The sequence below is a fragment of the Aristolochia californica genome, unplaced genomic scaffold (genome assembly GCF_029961685.1).
Source record: "Aristolochia californica isolate CCGP_79_NKW_82.1479 unplaced genomic scaffold, dmAriCali1.0.hap1 SCAF_3, whole genome shotgun sequence".
Lineage (NCBI taxonomy): Eukaryota > Viridiplantae > Streptophyta > Magnoliopsida > Piperales > Aristolochiaceae > Aristolochia > Aristolochia californica.
In genome coordinates this window covers 1,108,619-1,123,535 of record NW_027181992.1, presented here as the reverse complement: position 1 = coordinate 1,123,535, position 14,917 = coordinate 1,108,619, and the positions used below count along the sequence as shown (strand labels likewise).

The window sequence follows — 14,917 nt, the reverse complement described above, 5'->3', positions numbered from 1 at the left end:
GATTGTATGAACCTTACCTTATGCAGTTTTATTTTTTTTGAATCTCTGTACTTTTATTGGAAAAAATGTAAAATAAATATATAAATTTAACACCTATAAAATTGTTCCTGTTAAGCCTGCAGTCTAAACCGCCTTCGATCCTTAAAACCCGATCTAATATGTAAATAAAATGGATTGGATTAATATTTAGGTGAAAAATATTGATCTGCATTTGATATGAATTAGTATGATTCAAATTTGCCCATCTATTTAAATCAGTATGGTTAAGAAACTCTTATCATAAAATTTAATGTGATAGATGACACAATAAAATTAGTAGTAATTTAGTGTGAGTGGGTTACATTTTTAGTTATTCTTTTATGACATTAATGTTAGGTCCTATAACAAATCTTATGGGGAAGGGGAGGAGGGTGAATAGATTTATCAATTTCTAGGGATATTATGATTTTTTAATTAAATTAAAACAATTAAATATCAATCAGAGTAATCATCTAAAAAGATAACTATTTTGATAGTAATTCATGGCCCTCTAATGGAATGCTACGTCCACACCTTGAGTTTAATTCTCTAAATAAAAAGGTCAAATGATATCTATAATGACGGACCGAGGGATCCAAAGTGTAATACTTGCCCTTCGCTTGAGGTTTATAGTTAATAATTACTGGGTATACACACTTAGATCCATAAAAGAATTTTTAACAACCACCAATTAGTTTATCCAAGTCTTGATTGGTTTACAAATGCAAGTGTTCATTGCTTTTCAAATTAAGTACAATAGCCACTCTTATTTGTTGCAATCAAAATTAATAAAAGAATACACTCAATCTAAGGTGAATTTACAACAATTTAGTTGTTGAAATAAGAATGATATGAAACTAAAAACACAAGAAATGACTATAAAGAAAATCTTATATGGAAGTCGATTAATTAGTCACACAAAGTGCAAAAGCTACATATATTTGATTCAAAATCACTTGTCACAAACTCAGTAATAAAAGAGTATTAAGTATTCAAGTCATATTTGAAATACTTAAGTTTGAGTTATAGTTGTGGGTATTTTGACCAAAAAAAAAATTCCTAGGCTGTTTCCAGTAATGATTTGAGTCAAAACGTACAATCATCATATTGCTTTGAGTAATTATTAGATTCAACTTTAAAAAAATTAAAACACATAAGGGGGGGTTAGTGTCCCAAATGGATTCTTGAAGATCAAGTTCATGTCCAACATGAAGATCATGTCAGTCATGTACATGAAGATCATCTTCGCATTTAGTGTTAGTGTTGACGCCTTCATGTACAGGAAAACAGTTTCTAGTAAATAGTGCCCACTCATTAGAAAAACATAAAAAACAAGAGAATCCCTAAACCTGTACAGTACACTTATAATTACAACATAATCCTCGAACCCCAAATTAGGTAAAACAATCATTATTACTACACGAGTAACTTATTTAATGTATAATTAAAAATATATTAATATATTTATTAATTGAATTAGATATGTTATTGTGCATTAATATGGTAATTACGTGAGGCAATGAAATACGCACATAATTAATTACAAGTCATAAATAAATAATGTTATAAATAACAAAAATGAAAGTAATATGTTTAGCTATTAATTTATTAATAACATATGATATACTATAGCCTAAAAATGAATGTTTTAAGAGAAAAAATTGATCTAATCATAACTTTAATACACTATATATTTGTACACAATATTACCACTATTAAATCACTAATATAATACAATAAATAAAAAATAAATATAATGAGTAAATAAAGAATTATTTTATTAAAAACATAATATGCGTAGTATTAATTGATAATATATTTCCAAAAAATTAAAATTAATCAATTGATCAAATACATATTGTAACTATATTTTATTTATCAGACTTAAATATCTAGTTTAATATAGTAATAAAATTTAATAAATATAATATATAAATAAATATACAACTTTATTACTAATGTAATAGAGTTTTATTGTAATAACCAGTTCGTGATTAGTATTAAAATCATCAAATTACAAGTTTAGTACATAAGAACAACACATGTTAAAATACAATAAAAGATACAATCATCAGTTATCATTCCACATGCAAGTCGCTATGTCATCTCAAAATTGTGCGACTCTTGTGGATTCTAATGCACGCTGCCTCCGAAAGCTTGTTACTTGGGTATCCTCTTCCACAAGACCATCACTATCATCACTGTCTGTATCGTCCGTTGCACATAATTGAACCCTATCACCTCTTCCCTAAGATAGCATGTGAGCACATCCATAGGATCCCTATCTTCACAGATTGTTCGAGGGATGAAGTCTTAGTTGTGTGGATACACGACAGATGAGTAAAGGACACGATCAATTTGGTTCACAATCATAATACACAGATTTTAGTCTACTTGCTCATACTATTTTCCTTCCTTTTTCATTGTACTCTCCTTTTAAGGCCAGCAAGTTTGGACCACTCAGGATTAAAGGCTCAGATTTATATTTTTTTGGGAAAGATTAATGCTCAAAATTCAAGGTTACACGCTTCAAAGAAGATCACAGCATCCGCGTTTGAACCCCACAAGCAGAAGGCACAGAAGGCCAAATATTCAGAAGGAAAATCAATTGACACAAGAATCCATAAATCGGCTGCCTAAACTGATAAAAAATAAACTAAATTTTCAAAATAAGCTACTCTGCAGTGCAAGTAACAGGAACACCAATATCCAACCACTGGAAAGAACATCATCAACATGGACCAGAAAATAGATTAGGAGGAAAAGAGATGGAGAAGTTTATACCTTTATAAGACCACTAGCCTTGTCCAGCTCATACATAACCTTACTACCCTTGCCAATCTCAACAACCTGCAGTAGGCAAATACCAGAGAACAAAGGTGCATCAAAGAAAGAAACCATACAAAGAGCAATTGCCATAAGTACCGAAGAGATGATATCATAGAAATCAGACTAGCTAAAAAGTTAAACCTCCCTTTCAACAGCATTAGCATAGCTAATGAAATCAGGAAAATGAAAAGCTTGCTGACATGGTCTGTCTTTAAACCAACAATTTAAGCCTAATGCATGTAAGTAAACAAGTTTTGAGCACAACCTAGAGTCTACTTGCCCCACTTCCTTGTACCCAACTTTGCATTTGTTTAAGTCAACATTATTCTTGACTAATCACTTTATGCTCCTCTCTGTTAGCCTGTCTCAAACTGTTCCTGTTAACCTTAAAATAGCTTCAAATGTTTTGAACTTTACCATCTGACGACAAGATTTTGACAACACAGCTCAAGAAACATGTTAAGAAGGTGAAACCCTTCATAATACAATCTCAAGCTTAAGCCAATTTAAGAATGACTATCAATCAAAATCACCAAGAGCAGGTAAAAGACGAACTCATCCAGTAATAATGCCTGTATCAGCCATATTAGCTATATCTTTCTACAAAAGTAAATCAAATGTCATGATAATAATAATGCATGAGGACATGATTTTGACAACATAGCTCAAGGATTCGCTCATTGAGAACAGCATGAGGAAAACTATAGCTTCCATTTCCTTGTCTGCCTGTATCAGCCATATCTTTCTACAAAAGTAAATCAAATGTCATATAGTAATAATGCATTTGGTTTCTGTAGGCTATGTTTACTATAGTGAACGAGGATAAGATGGCCCAAAAAGAAGAATGAAAAATTAATCGGGTTATTGATAGCCAAGGCTGCGCAAAATGTTGAGTACAATGATAGCCAAAGCTTGTCCGTTGCACGTAATTGGGGAAAATCGAAGCCGACGGCTGAAATCAAAGCCGAAATGGGGAAATCAATGCTGAATCGAAGTAGAAATTAAGAAATCGAAGCCCAATGTCAAAATCGAAGAAAACCAAAACTGAAATAGGGGAAATCGCAGGAAATCAGAGGGAATTTTGGGGAAAAAAATAAGAGCGAGAGGGAGAAGGGAGTGAGATGCCGCAAGGGAGAAAAGACAGAGAGAAGATAGGGAGGCCGATAGGGATAAGAGAGAGGGAGAAGCGAGCGGGAGGTTTAGAGGGAGAACGAGTTCGAGATGGAGAAGGACATCGGAAGGACGTTCGCAACGAGAGATGGAGGCAGTAGAGAGGGAGGCCGAAGAGAGGGAGACTGGAGAGGGACGGCGGAGACGAGAGACGGAGCAGAGAGCTTGGGCTTCAGGGAGACGACAGAGGGGCTGCGGGAATGAGAGCGAGGTGCGGGAACGAAACGAAGAGAAATGAGCGAGACCATTTGAGCCAAAGAGAGTCCGCGCGAGAGTCATGTAGATGATTCTCAAAATCGGGCGAAAAGCACTTTCTGCCCTTTACTCTTGAGACATGAACTCTTGAGTTATGTATGTTCATGTACGCATTATGCAGTTCATGTCCTGATGTCGTTAGGGAGCGCCGTAATTCATGTCATGTACATGAACATACATGACTCAAGAGTTCATGTCTCAAGAGTAAAGGGCAGAAAGTGCTTTTCGCCCGATTTTCAGAATCATCTACATGACTCTCACGCGGGGCTGTCTCTCAGGGCTCTCTCTGGCGCACACCCTCTCTGCCATTTCATTCCCGTAGCCCTCTCTCGTTCTCCGCTCCCTCTCCGGTCTCCCTCCGTTGCTATCTCGGACTCGCTCTCCCTCTGAACCTCCTGCTCGATTTTGACATTTGGGCTTCAATTTTTTTAATTTCTACTTCGATTCATCATCGATTTCCCCATCAGCTTCGGTTTAACAGCCATCCTCCCTCTCCTCTCCCTCTTGACCTCCGTCGTAGAGCACGGGAGGTCGAGCATCTGTTGCAGAGCTTCTCGGCCTCCCTCTCTTCTCCCTCTCGGCATATCGTCGGAGCGCTGCCTCTGTCGGCATTGCCCACCGCCGTCGCCTTTGCCTACTAGCCCGTCCCCGTCACCATCGCCGTTGCCTACTGGCTCGTCGTTGAGGAAGACGAAGATGGTTTAATTTTTCCTAAGATAGGAAAAATTAAACTATCTTCATAAAAATCATTAATTTATAATTTTTATAAAATAATTATTTTTATTTATAAAATAATTATTTTAATTTTACAATTACTATATTAAAATAGTGATTTAATAGTCATAATTAAAATATTGTTAAAATAAATATTTGATAAATTATTTTGGCATAATTATCTGATTGCTATAGTTAATTAAACCAATAGTTTAAATTTTGTGAAAATATATTATTAATTAATAATACATAAAATATATTATGTACAAATATATAGTGTGTTAAAGTTATGATTAGATCAATTTTTTCTCTTAAATTATTCATTTTTAGGTTAAAGTATATCATATGTTATTAATAAATTAATAACTCAACGTATTACTTTCGTTTTTTTATTTATAACGTAATGTATTTATTATTTTTAATTAATCATATACGTATTTCATTGGCTCATGTAATTACCATATTAATGCACAATAAAATATCTAATTCAATTAATAAATATATTAATATATTTAATTATACATTAAATAATTTATTCGTGTAGTAATAATGGTTGTTTTACCTAATTTGGGGTTTAAGGATTATGTTGTAATTAAGTGCACTGTAAAGGTTTAGAGATTCTCTTGTTTTTTATGTTTTTCTCATGTTGGGGCACTAACACTGGAAACTGTTTTCCAGTGCACATGAAGTCGTCAACACTAACACCAAGTGCGAAGATGATCTTCATGTTGGACATGAACTTGAACTTGAAAAATCTATTTGGGGGACTAACCCCCCTAAGTCTGTGTAGTTCAGTCAAAGAAATCATATTTTCCATCAACCATTATAATCGTCTACAATGATCAGAACCTAAATTAATTCTGTTTATTTCAGTTCGGTGGAGCTGTTGTGAACAGTCGAATGAATCGTTTCAACCCTTGTGGTTTTTGGCTTTTGGTCTATCAGTTTTTAATGGAGACTCGAAGCTATTCATAGAATGTTGACCTTTCGCAGGTTGTTCGTTCCTTCCCCTCCCGCAGTTTCTGCTCCTCCTCAGTCTTTTGGGTTGTGAATGGCCATATAAAATGGTTCCAAGCTCCTCCCATGAGGATAGAAAGAGGAGATCGGCGGAACAAACAAGAATTCAAATGGCAAAGCTCCAATCTCTTGCTATCGTAGCAGCCCTGTGCTTCCTCTCATCCCTCTCCGTGATATACGCAAATCATTTCATTGTCGAAGGAAAAGTTTACTGCGATACCTGTCGCGCCGGCTTCGAGACATTTGCCACATACTACATCCCAGGTAATTAATCAAACCGTTTGGACAGAATAAAAAAAAAAAAAAAATCTTCTTCTTCTCCTTCGTAGTTTGTCCAGATCATAAGCATTCACTTTTTTTCTCAAACTTTTTGCAGCCGCTAAGGTGAAGCTGGATTGCACCAACAGGACGACCCACCTGAAGACATTCGAGGGAGAAGGTTTGACAGATGCGACGGGGGCGTACCAGCTCGAAGTGACGGGAGATCACGAAGATGATGTCTGCGACGTGAGTCTGGTAAGCAGCCCAGTGAAGGGCTGCGACGAGGCGGTTCCTGGGAGAAACAAGGCGCGGATCTCTCTCACCAAGAACAATGGCATCATCTCCGACATCAGATTCGCCAACCCCCTCGGCTTCTACAAGAACGATCCCCTCCACATTTGCCCCAAGGTGCTCGAGCATTACAATGGTTGAGACTCTTCCTTCCGCTAACATCTTCATCGATCCAAACTTAGGAAAGATCAAATCGTCAGACTACCAGTTTCCCTAGTTGTTTTAGTGCTCTTCTGTTTTGATTTTTTTAAATGGAGAATAATCAAAAGAAATATGTATTCTGATCCCGACTCTCCTTCCATTAACTGGATTAATGCATAAGTGGACCTAAAATAAAGATAATTTTTTCCATGTTCTTTTCCTTCAATTCCTTCGTTCTTTTCCTCCTTGAATGTAGCTTGATTATTGGAGTCTTTGTTGGCATACAGAGGAAATTTCTCAAATATTTTTATCTTTGGATCTTAGCTGGATATTTCCTTTATGAATGGATAGTCTTCCAACGTCTTTCTCTTGTTTTTCTTGCAATGGTTTGATTCTTTGATAGATCTTTGCTCAAAATACTCTCTTATATGGTTTAAAAATAGAACTACTCTCTCCACCTCCAAAGTCAAAGAATAACTCAACCGCTCCATGCATACATATTGACAAGTCATCTAGCTAGGTCTCATGTGAAGACCTCTCAAAGAATCAAGCCATGCAAGGAAAACAAGAGAAAGACATTAGAAGGCTATCCATTCACAAAAGAAATATCTAAATAAGCTCTTGTTAAGAGACACCCACGTGTGTAGGAATGGCATGACTAGTAAATAAAGATAATTTTCATAAAAATGATAGAAAATTGTAATTATGTAAGCTGATGTATGTCTTCTTGTGTCCTTTTTCTTTTAAAGCATGTAGCCCTAAGGGCATTGTAGTAATTGTAAACACCTTCACACAACTATAAATAGAACCTCAAGGCATGGGGTAGAGCATTCAAGCATCTTCCTCTTGGCTCAAATTGGTCCCCACACCTATCTCTATTTTCCTATTTTTTTTCTCCCTTGCTTGAGATTTCTTGGGTTTATGTGTTGGCCCTAGAAATCAATAGTTCCAAATACAAAAACGTTTGAGAAATTACCTCTTTATGCCAGCAAAGACTGCATCAATGAAGCTACATTATAGGAGGCAAAGAACACATGAATTGAAGGAAAATAACATTGGAGAAAAGAAAAAACGTACATTTGATTCTTCTTTCAAATTTTCCTATTTTTTGAGTCATCCCTCACCCTCATAAAAACTCTCCTCTCTTGTTCTCTCTTCATCTTCCACTTCCACAAACTCAACTCAACCAATGTTTGTAACATCAAACATAACTCTCCCTGACATTGTCTCACATAGAAAGAAAGTGTTCTGGCCTAACCCAACTTGTAACTCTACTAACATAAAGCAAGGATTTGAGCTTGAACTGGTGAACCAAAGTCACTTTCGGAACCATACTTCCTATAGCTAACGCGTGTCCAATCCAACAGGGACGTACATCGCAAACAAACATGACTTGTTATACCAAATCCATGTGTGGCCATTGGAGACTGAGCCCACCTATCAACTGAAGAACAATTTTTCATTCATCTGCCAGGAACTTGCGGCAGATAGTCCTACCTCACACCCACACTGACGAAAGACAACAACACCTACGGCTTGAACTACCATGCAAGGGATGAGCTACCTATCAATAGTAGGCACTCTCGCCTCACAAACTAGGAAGGGATCCTAGCTTGCATACACCTCGCCTTAGGGCATCCGGCAACCAGCCAATGAGCTAGCTTACCAGCTCGACCTCTGCCACTATTACCTCGGTAGCCGATGCTCAAGATAGAAGACCTAAAATAAGGGTTGAGCCTATGACTGACCACCCTTTTTTATTTGATTTCTCAATAAAAAAAATCAGCTATTAATTATGCATCATGGCGAAGCCAATGACTTCCTCTTCTTCGTTCTCAACACCTTCATGGATTTATTGACAACATCCTCCCCCTCCATAATTTATTAACCATCGTGCTCAGACATTTGTCAATCTGAATTATGAAAAATAAGACCAAAGAGATCCAACTCTTGAAAAGCTAGCTCAAAGCAACTTTGGTAGAAGAGGCACTATGTCATGTTGTTGGGACCCAAGCTGCATAGATGTTTGATGAAATGTAAAGCTAGCTTAGCAAGAGTTGATCTCTTTTTTTCTACTCTTTCATATGTATTTAAATTATATGAATGGGTATTTTAGTTATTTATTATTTTATAATAATAAAGAATATGAAAAAGTATTTTATAAATTTATGTTCTCTCCTCTTCTCATAGATCCATCCCTAGCCTATTCTCTCTTTTCCCAACCTCTCTCTCCATCTCTCTTTGTAGTCGTCTCTCTCCTTCTCTCTTTTTCTTTCTTCCTCTCTTTTCGTCTCCTCTTCTTCCTCCTCTCTTCCTTCACCACCTTGATCGAGGTTCTTTATCATGGGATCCTAAATCCAACATTGTATCAAAGCAATGGATTTAGGATCCTGAAGATAATACATTTTTTAGTGCAAGTGGATTATCAAGCTTCAAGTGATGAGATATTTTATCATTCTTGAGTCTTGAAAGAATGCTTGATAGGAAATTGAGTTTTATATGATTTATGAAACTCTAGTGCTCAGTTTATCTTTGATCATGAAAGATTGATAGAAAATTTTTTGAGTACCCGGTTTAAGCATTAGAATTCGATTTCTCTCCTTGAAAAATACATGTTGGATAAAAATTTGTACATTTTTTAACTTTTTATGAGGATTATCATAATCAAAGCATGATTGAATTCATTTAAGACTGTTTAAGTTGATGTTTGTATGGCTTGGTCTCAAAAGAGCTCGCTAAAGGTTGGTTTCTTGATTACCAATAATATTTTTTTTTAAAGAGTTGTTGGTTCTTGCAATGAATTTTTTGGCCTTCCATTTGTTGTGTTACTCTCTTGAGAAACTTGCATAAAGGTTTTGAGGGGAAAATGGCAAGATTACGCTGTGATTGAATCATAAAGTTGGTGCATGTTTATAGAAGGACAGTTCCCTTCTTCAAAAGCTTGCCAAGAGGATTTTTTGAGAAAGAAAGTGTTGGATTTAACTTATTTACAGGCTTCCTCTATTAGAATAATCTTTGGACGTCCTGTCCTAATTGATTTAAGGAAAGAAGAAAGCAAAAATTGTGATTTTTATTTGCTAGGTCGCACAAGTATCAAAGAAGGCGTGTTTCCTTCTTATAAATATACCCGAGTTGGATTTTGATTTGACTCAAGACCTTTTAAAGATTTGATTTAATTTAAGATAGTTTACTAATTTAGAAAGATTGGAAATCTTCTCTAATTGACATGACCAAGACGTGATTATTTTTCTATACATGTCTAAGTGCACCACATGCATCATAAGATCTCATCTGTTGACTTTTCTTTTAATCTTTCTTTATCTTAAATAAGAAATTTCTAAGTGTAACTCAGAATAGAAATTCTTAGACATTGATGAACTCAGTAATTTTCTTGTCGAAAATAACAAGCCTTCCTTGCGTCAACGGAGAGTGCATTAATTGAGGAAAAAACAAGCCATAGCAGTAAGCTTCTAAGAGAGAATCAATGACTATGACCTCAATAGTGAGATGAATACATGATGGTTGCTATAAAAAAATGTCTAGGCTTTGTTCCAAATTAGTTTTTAAAGGAGCAAACATATCATCAAAGCATACAAAGCAGCCTATAATAGGTATTTGAACTGATGAAGAAGAACCAAAAAGTAAAATCGGATGTTGTTTTATAGGAGATAACAACACTTAATCTTCGCGCATATAAGCATACACAAGCATTCTTCAAGCTTCTTTACGAGCTTAATCATCAATAATCATCTTTGGAAAAGAGAGAGAAAACTTATCATGATTGAACCACAAGTTGCTCAAATCGAGTACTTTAACCTTGTTATGTTGATAGACATATGATAAAACCTTAACCATGGAATCCTAAAAGCATTGTTCTGATACCATGTTGATTTTAGGATCCCAAGGTGATTAGATTAAGCGGAGGTAATGAAAGAGAAGAAGAAACGAAGAAGAAGAAGAAGAAAGAAAGAAGAGAGAAGGGAGAAGTGAGAAAGAAGAGAGAAGAAAGAAAGAGGAAAGAGGGATGGGTTGTAAGAGAGAAGAGGAGTTGACGTTGGGGAATGAGAGGATTAGGATTGAGAGAGCATTGCCCTAATCCTCCCCCTTAAACTTTATTTATACGTGTAAGGAGTAACAACTACATGAATGCCCTTTACCCGAAATAGGGTGGAATAAAGACAAGAAATAAAGAACTTTTACAATAATGCCACTAGAGACAAATTATATTTTTTTAACATATATGGGTAAAGAGTATCTACAAGATGTTATTGTAAAAACGAACAATTTCAATGTAAAACCGAAGGATTTCAAATAATTTTTTCGATGTATTCTTCTCCGTTTAGGAGGCTAATTATAAGACATTACATCTTTATTTTAGGTTTTTAGGTCCACTCATGCATTAATCCAGTTAATGGAAAGAGAGTCTGGATCAGAATACATATTTCTTTTGATTATTCTTCATTTAAAAAAATCAAAACAGAAGAGCACTAAAACAACTAAGGAAACTGGAAGTCTGACAATTTGATCTTTCCGAAGTTTGGATCGATGAGGATGTTAGCGGAAGGAAGAGTCTCAGCCATTGTAATGCTCGAGCACCTTGGGGCATATGTGGAGGGGATCGTTCTTGTAGAAGCCGAGGGGGTTGGCGAATCTGATGTCGGAGATGATGCCATTGTTCTTGGTGAGAGAGATCCGCGCCTTGTTCCTCCCAGGAACAACCTCGTCGCAGCCCTTCACTGGGCTGCTTACCAGACTCACGTCGCAGACATCATCTTCGTGATCGCCCGTCACTTCGACCTGGTACGCCCCCGTCGCATCCGTCAAACCTTCTCCCTCGAATGTCTTCAGGTGGGTTGTCCTGTTGGTGCAATCCAGCTTCACCTTAGCGGCTGCAAAAAGTTTGAGAAAAAAGTGGACGCTTATGATCTGGACAAACTACGAAGGAGAAGAAAGAGATACTTTTTTTTTTATTCTGTCCAAACGGCTTGATTAATTACCTGGGATGTAGTATGTGGCAAATGTCTCGAAGCCGGCACGACAGGTATCGCAGTAAACTTTTCCTTCGACAATGAAATGATTTGCGTATATCACGGAGAGGGACGAGAGGAAGCACAGGGCTGCTACGATAGCGAGAGATTGGAGCTTTGCCATTTGAATTCTTGTTTGTTCCGCCGATCTCCTCTTTCTATCCTCATGGGAGGAGCTTCGAACCATTTTATATGGCCATTCACAACCCAAAAGACTAAGGAGGAGCAGAAACTGCGGGAGGGGAAGGAACGAACAACCTGCGAAAGGTCAACATTCTATGAATAGCTTCGAGTCTCCATTAAAAACTGATAGACCAAAAGCCAAAAACCATAAGGGTTGAAACGATTCATTCGACTGATCACAACAGCTCCACCGAACTGAAATAAACAGAATTAACTGACTGTTCTGATCATTGTAGGTGTTTGTAATGGCTGATGGAAAACAGGATTTCTTTGACTGAATTACACAGACATGTGTTTTAATTTTTTTAAAGTTGAAACTAATAATTACTCAAAGCAAAGATGTACTTGATAAAGATTCAAATACGATTGAAATTTAATCAACTCTGTAACAATTTCTATAGCTACGATTTAAATGATTCTAAACTTGAATCGTCACCTGAAGGTTGCATCCCATAATATATGCGATCAATTAATCATTTTACTTACTTTGAGACTTGTTCAAACCCATATGTCTTTTCTTTGTCCACCCGAATCTGCATTTAATTATCTGGAAATTGTACGAGTTCTGTAGAGAATGAGAAAGCAAAAAATGCCCTTTGTCCTCCGGCATGTAAACCTTATAATTGTTAGCTTTTCCATTCAGTAAGGAAATATCCAGCTAAGCTCCAAAGACAAAAACTGCATCAATGAAGCTACATTATAGGAAGGCAAAGAACACAAGAATTGAAGGAAAAGAACATTGGAGAAAGGGAAAAACTCTCCTCTCTTGTTCTCTCTTCATCTCCCACTTCCACAAACTCAACTCAACCAATGTTTGTAACATCAATCACAACTCTACCCAACATCGTCTCACATAGAAAGCTACCTATCGACGGTAGGCACTATCACCTCACAAACTAGGAGGGGCTCCTAGAGCGAAAGAAATAAGCAGCCTTAGGGCATCCGACAACCAATCTATGAGTTAGCTTACCAACTCGACCTTTGCCACTACTACTTTGCTAGCCAATTCTAGAGGTAGAAGACCTAAAACAAGGGTTGAGCCTTTGACAGGCCAGCCTTTTTTATTTTATTTCTCAATAAAACTTTCAGCTATTAATTATGTATAATGGCGAAGCCAATGACTTCCTCTTCTTCGTTCTCAACACCTTCATGGATTTATTGTCAGCATCGACTCCGCCTCTGTTTGCAAGCCTGTAATGAGCTGGTTGTAAATTGATTAACGTGATTGTAAGAAACGAATTGTTTCCTTGATCTTGTAATCTATTCCTTGATTTTAGGATCTAAATTGATCCTAAAATCAGTATGTAATGTATTATAAATTGTCTCCTAAACGGAGAAGAATACATCTGTTTATATTATTATTTAAATTGATCCTAAAATCAGTATGTAATTGTAATTTATTCATTTTATATTATTATTTATTTTAAATAAATAATTTTATATTAAAATGGGATATCCGTTTAGAAGAACTCGTTAAGAACCCCGAATAAAGTTTTTTATTAGTTTGTATCAGGTTTGGATAAACTCAACCCATTGATAGCCCAAATATATAAAGGGGAATCAGGATCAATATACATATTTCTCTTGATCCTACTCATGCATTAATCCAGTTAATGGAAGGAGAGTCAGGATCAGAGTACTTATTTCTTTTGATTGTTCTCCATTTAAAAACATCAAAACAAAAGAGCACTAAAACAGCAAGGGAAACTGGAAGTCTGACGATTTGATCTTTCCTAAGTTTGGATCGATGAGGATGTTAGCTGAAGGAAGAGTCTCAGCCATTGTAATGCTCGAGCACCTTGGGGCATATGTGGAGGGGATCGTTCTTGTAGAAGCCGAGGGGGTTGGCGAATCTGATGTCGGAGATGATGCCATTGTTCTTGGTGAGAGAGATCCGCGCCTTGTTTCTCCCAGGAACCGCCTCGTCGCAGCCCTTCACTGGGCTGCTTACCAGACTCACGTCGCAGACATCATCTTCGTGATCTCCCGTCACTTCGAGCTGGTACGCCCCCGTCGCATCCGTCAAACCTTCTCCCTCGAATGTCTTCAGGTGGGTTGTCCTGTTGGTGCAATCCAGCTTCACCTTAGCGGCTGCAAAAAGTTGAGAAAAAAGTGGACGCTTATGATCTGGACAAACTATGAAGGAGAAGAAGGAGATACTTTTTTTTTTTTTATTCTGTCCAAACGGTTTGATTAATTACCTGGGATGTAGTATGTGGCAAATGTCTCGAAGCCGGCGCGACAGGTATCGCAGTAAACTTTTCCTTCGACAATGAAATGATTTGCGTATATCACGGAGAGGGATGAGAGGAAGCACAGGGCTGCTACGATAGCAAGAGATTGGAGCTTTGCCATTTGAATTCTTGTTTGTTCCGCCGAGCTCCTCTTTCTACCCTCATGGGAGGTGCTCCGAACCATTTTATATGGGTTTGCACCCCTTCACAACCAAAAAGACAAAGGTGGAGCAGAAACTGCGGGAGGGGAAGGAACGAACAGCCTACGAAAGGTCAACATTCTAGAAATAGCTTCCGGTCTCCGTTAAAAGCTGATAGACCAAAAGCCAAAAAACCTTTTTAAGGGGTTACTCAACAAACTTTAAATTTGAACTTCAACTTCAAATTCATTTCAATATCTATATGAAATTTAACTTCAAATTGGGTGTTAGTATGGACGAATTCATGTGCAGTGGAAAACAGTTTCCAGTGTTAGTGCCCCTAAACGAGAAAAATATAAAAAACAAGAGAAGGAGTAACTTTTAATAATATACTTAAATAAAACATCATACCTAAACCCCAAATTAGGTAAAACAAACATGATTACTACACGAATAAGTAATTTAATGTATAATTAAAATATATTTAATATATTAAATAATTAAATTAGATATTATATTTATTTAATGATTATATTAATACAGTAATTATGTGAGCTAATTAACTGTGCACATGATTAATTATAAAAAATAAATAAAGTTAAAAATAACATAAACGAATATAATAAATTAAGTTATT

The 14,917-nt window shown here is 36.4% G+C and overlaps 3 protein-coding genes across 3 annotated transcripts; 1 reads left to right on the top strand and 2 right to left on the bottom strand.

Moving 5' to 3' along the window:
• The first annotated feature begins 6,113 nt into the window (after positions 1 to 6,113).
• LOC137958532 (pollen allergen Che a 1-like) lies at positions 6,114 to 6,696 on the top strand. The gene is made up of 2 exons (XM_068805593.1): positions 6,114 to 6,267; positions 6,380 to 6,696. The coding sequence occupies exons 1-2, from the start codon at positions 6,114 to 6,116 to the stop codon at positions 6,694 to 6,696; spliced, it is 471 nt and encodes a 156-aa protein (XP_068661694.1).
• A 4,572-nt stretch (positions 6,697 to 11,268) lies between these two features.
• On the bottom strand, positions 11,269 to 11,847 carry LOC137958531 (pollen allergen Che a 1-like). The gene is made up of 2 exons (XM_068805592.1): positions 11,694 to 11,847; positions 11,269 to 11,585 (listed from the first exon to the last, which is right to left on the bottom strand). Exons 1-2 carry the CDS (start codon positions 11,845 to 11,847, stop codon positions 11,269 to 11,271), a joined length of 471 nt encoding a protein of 156 aa, XP_068661693.1.
• A 1,833-nt stretch (positions 11,848 to 13,680) lies between these two features.
• LOC137958530 (pollen allergen Che a 1-like) lies at positions 13,681 to 14,261 on the bottom strand. Its single transcript, XM_068805591.1, has 2 exons — positions 14,108 to 14,261; positions 13,681 to 13,997 (listed from the first exon to the last, which is right to left on the bottom strand). Exons 1-2 carry the CDS (start codon positions 14,259 to 14,261, stop codon positions 13,681 to 13,683), a joined length of 471 nt encoding a protein of 156 aa, XP_068661692.1.
• Between the last annotated feature and the right edge of the window lie 656 nt (positions 14,262 to 14,917).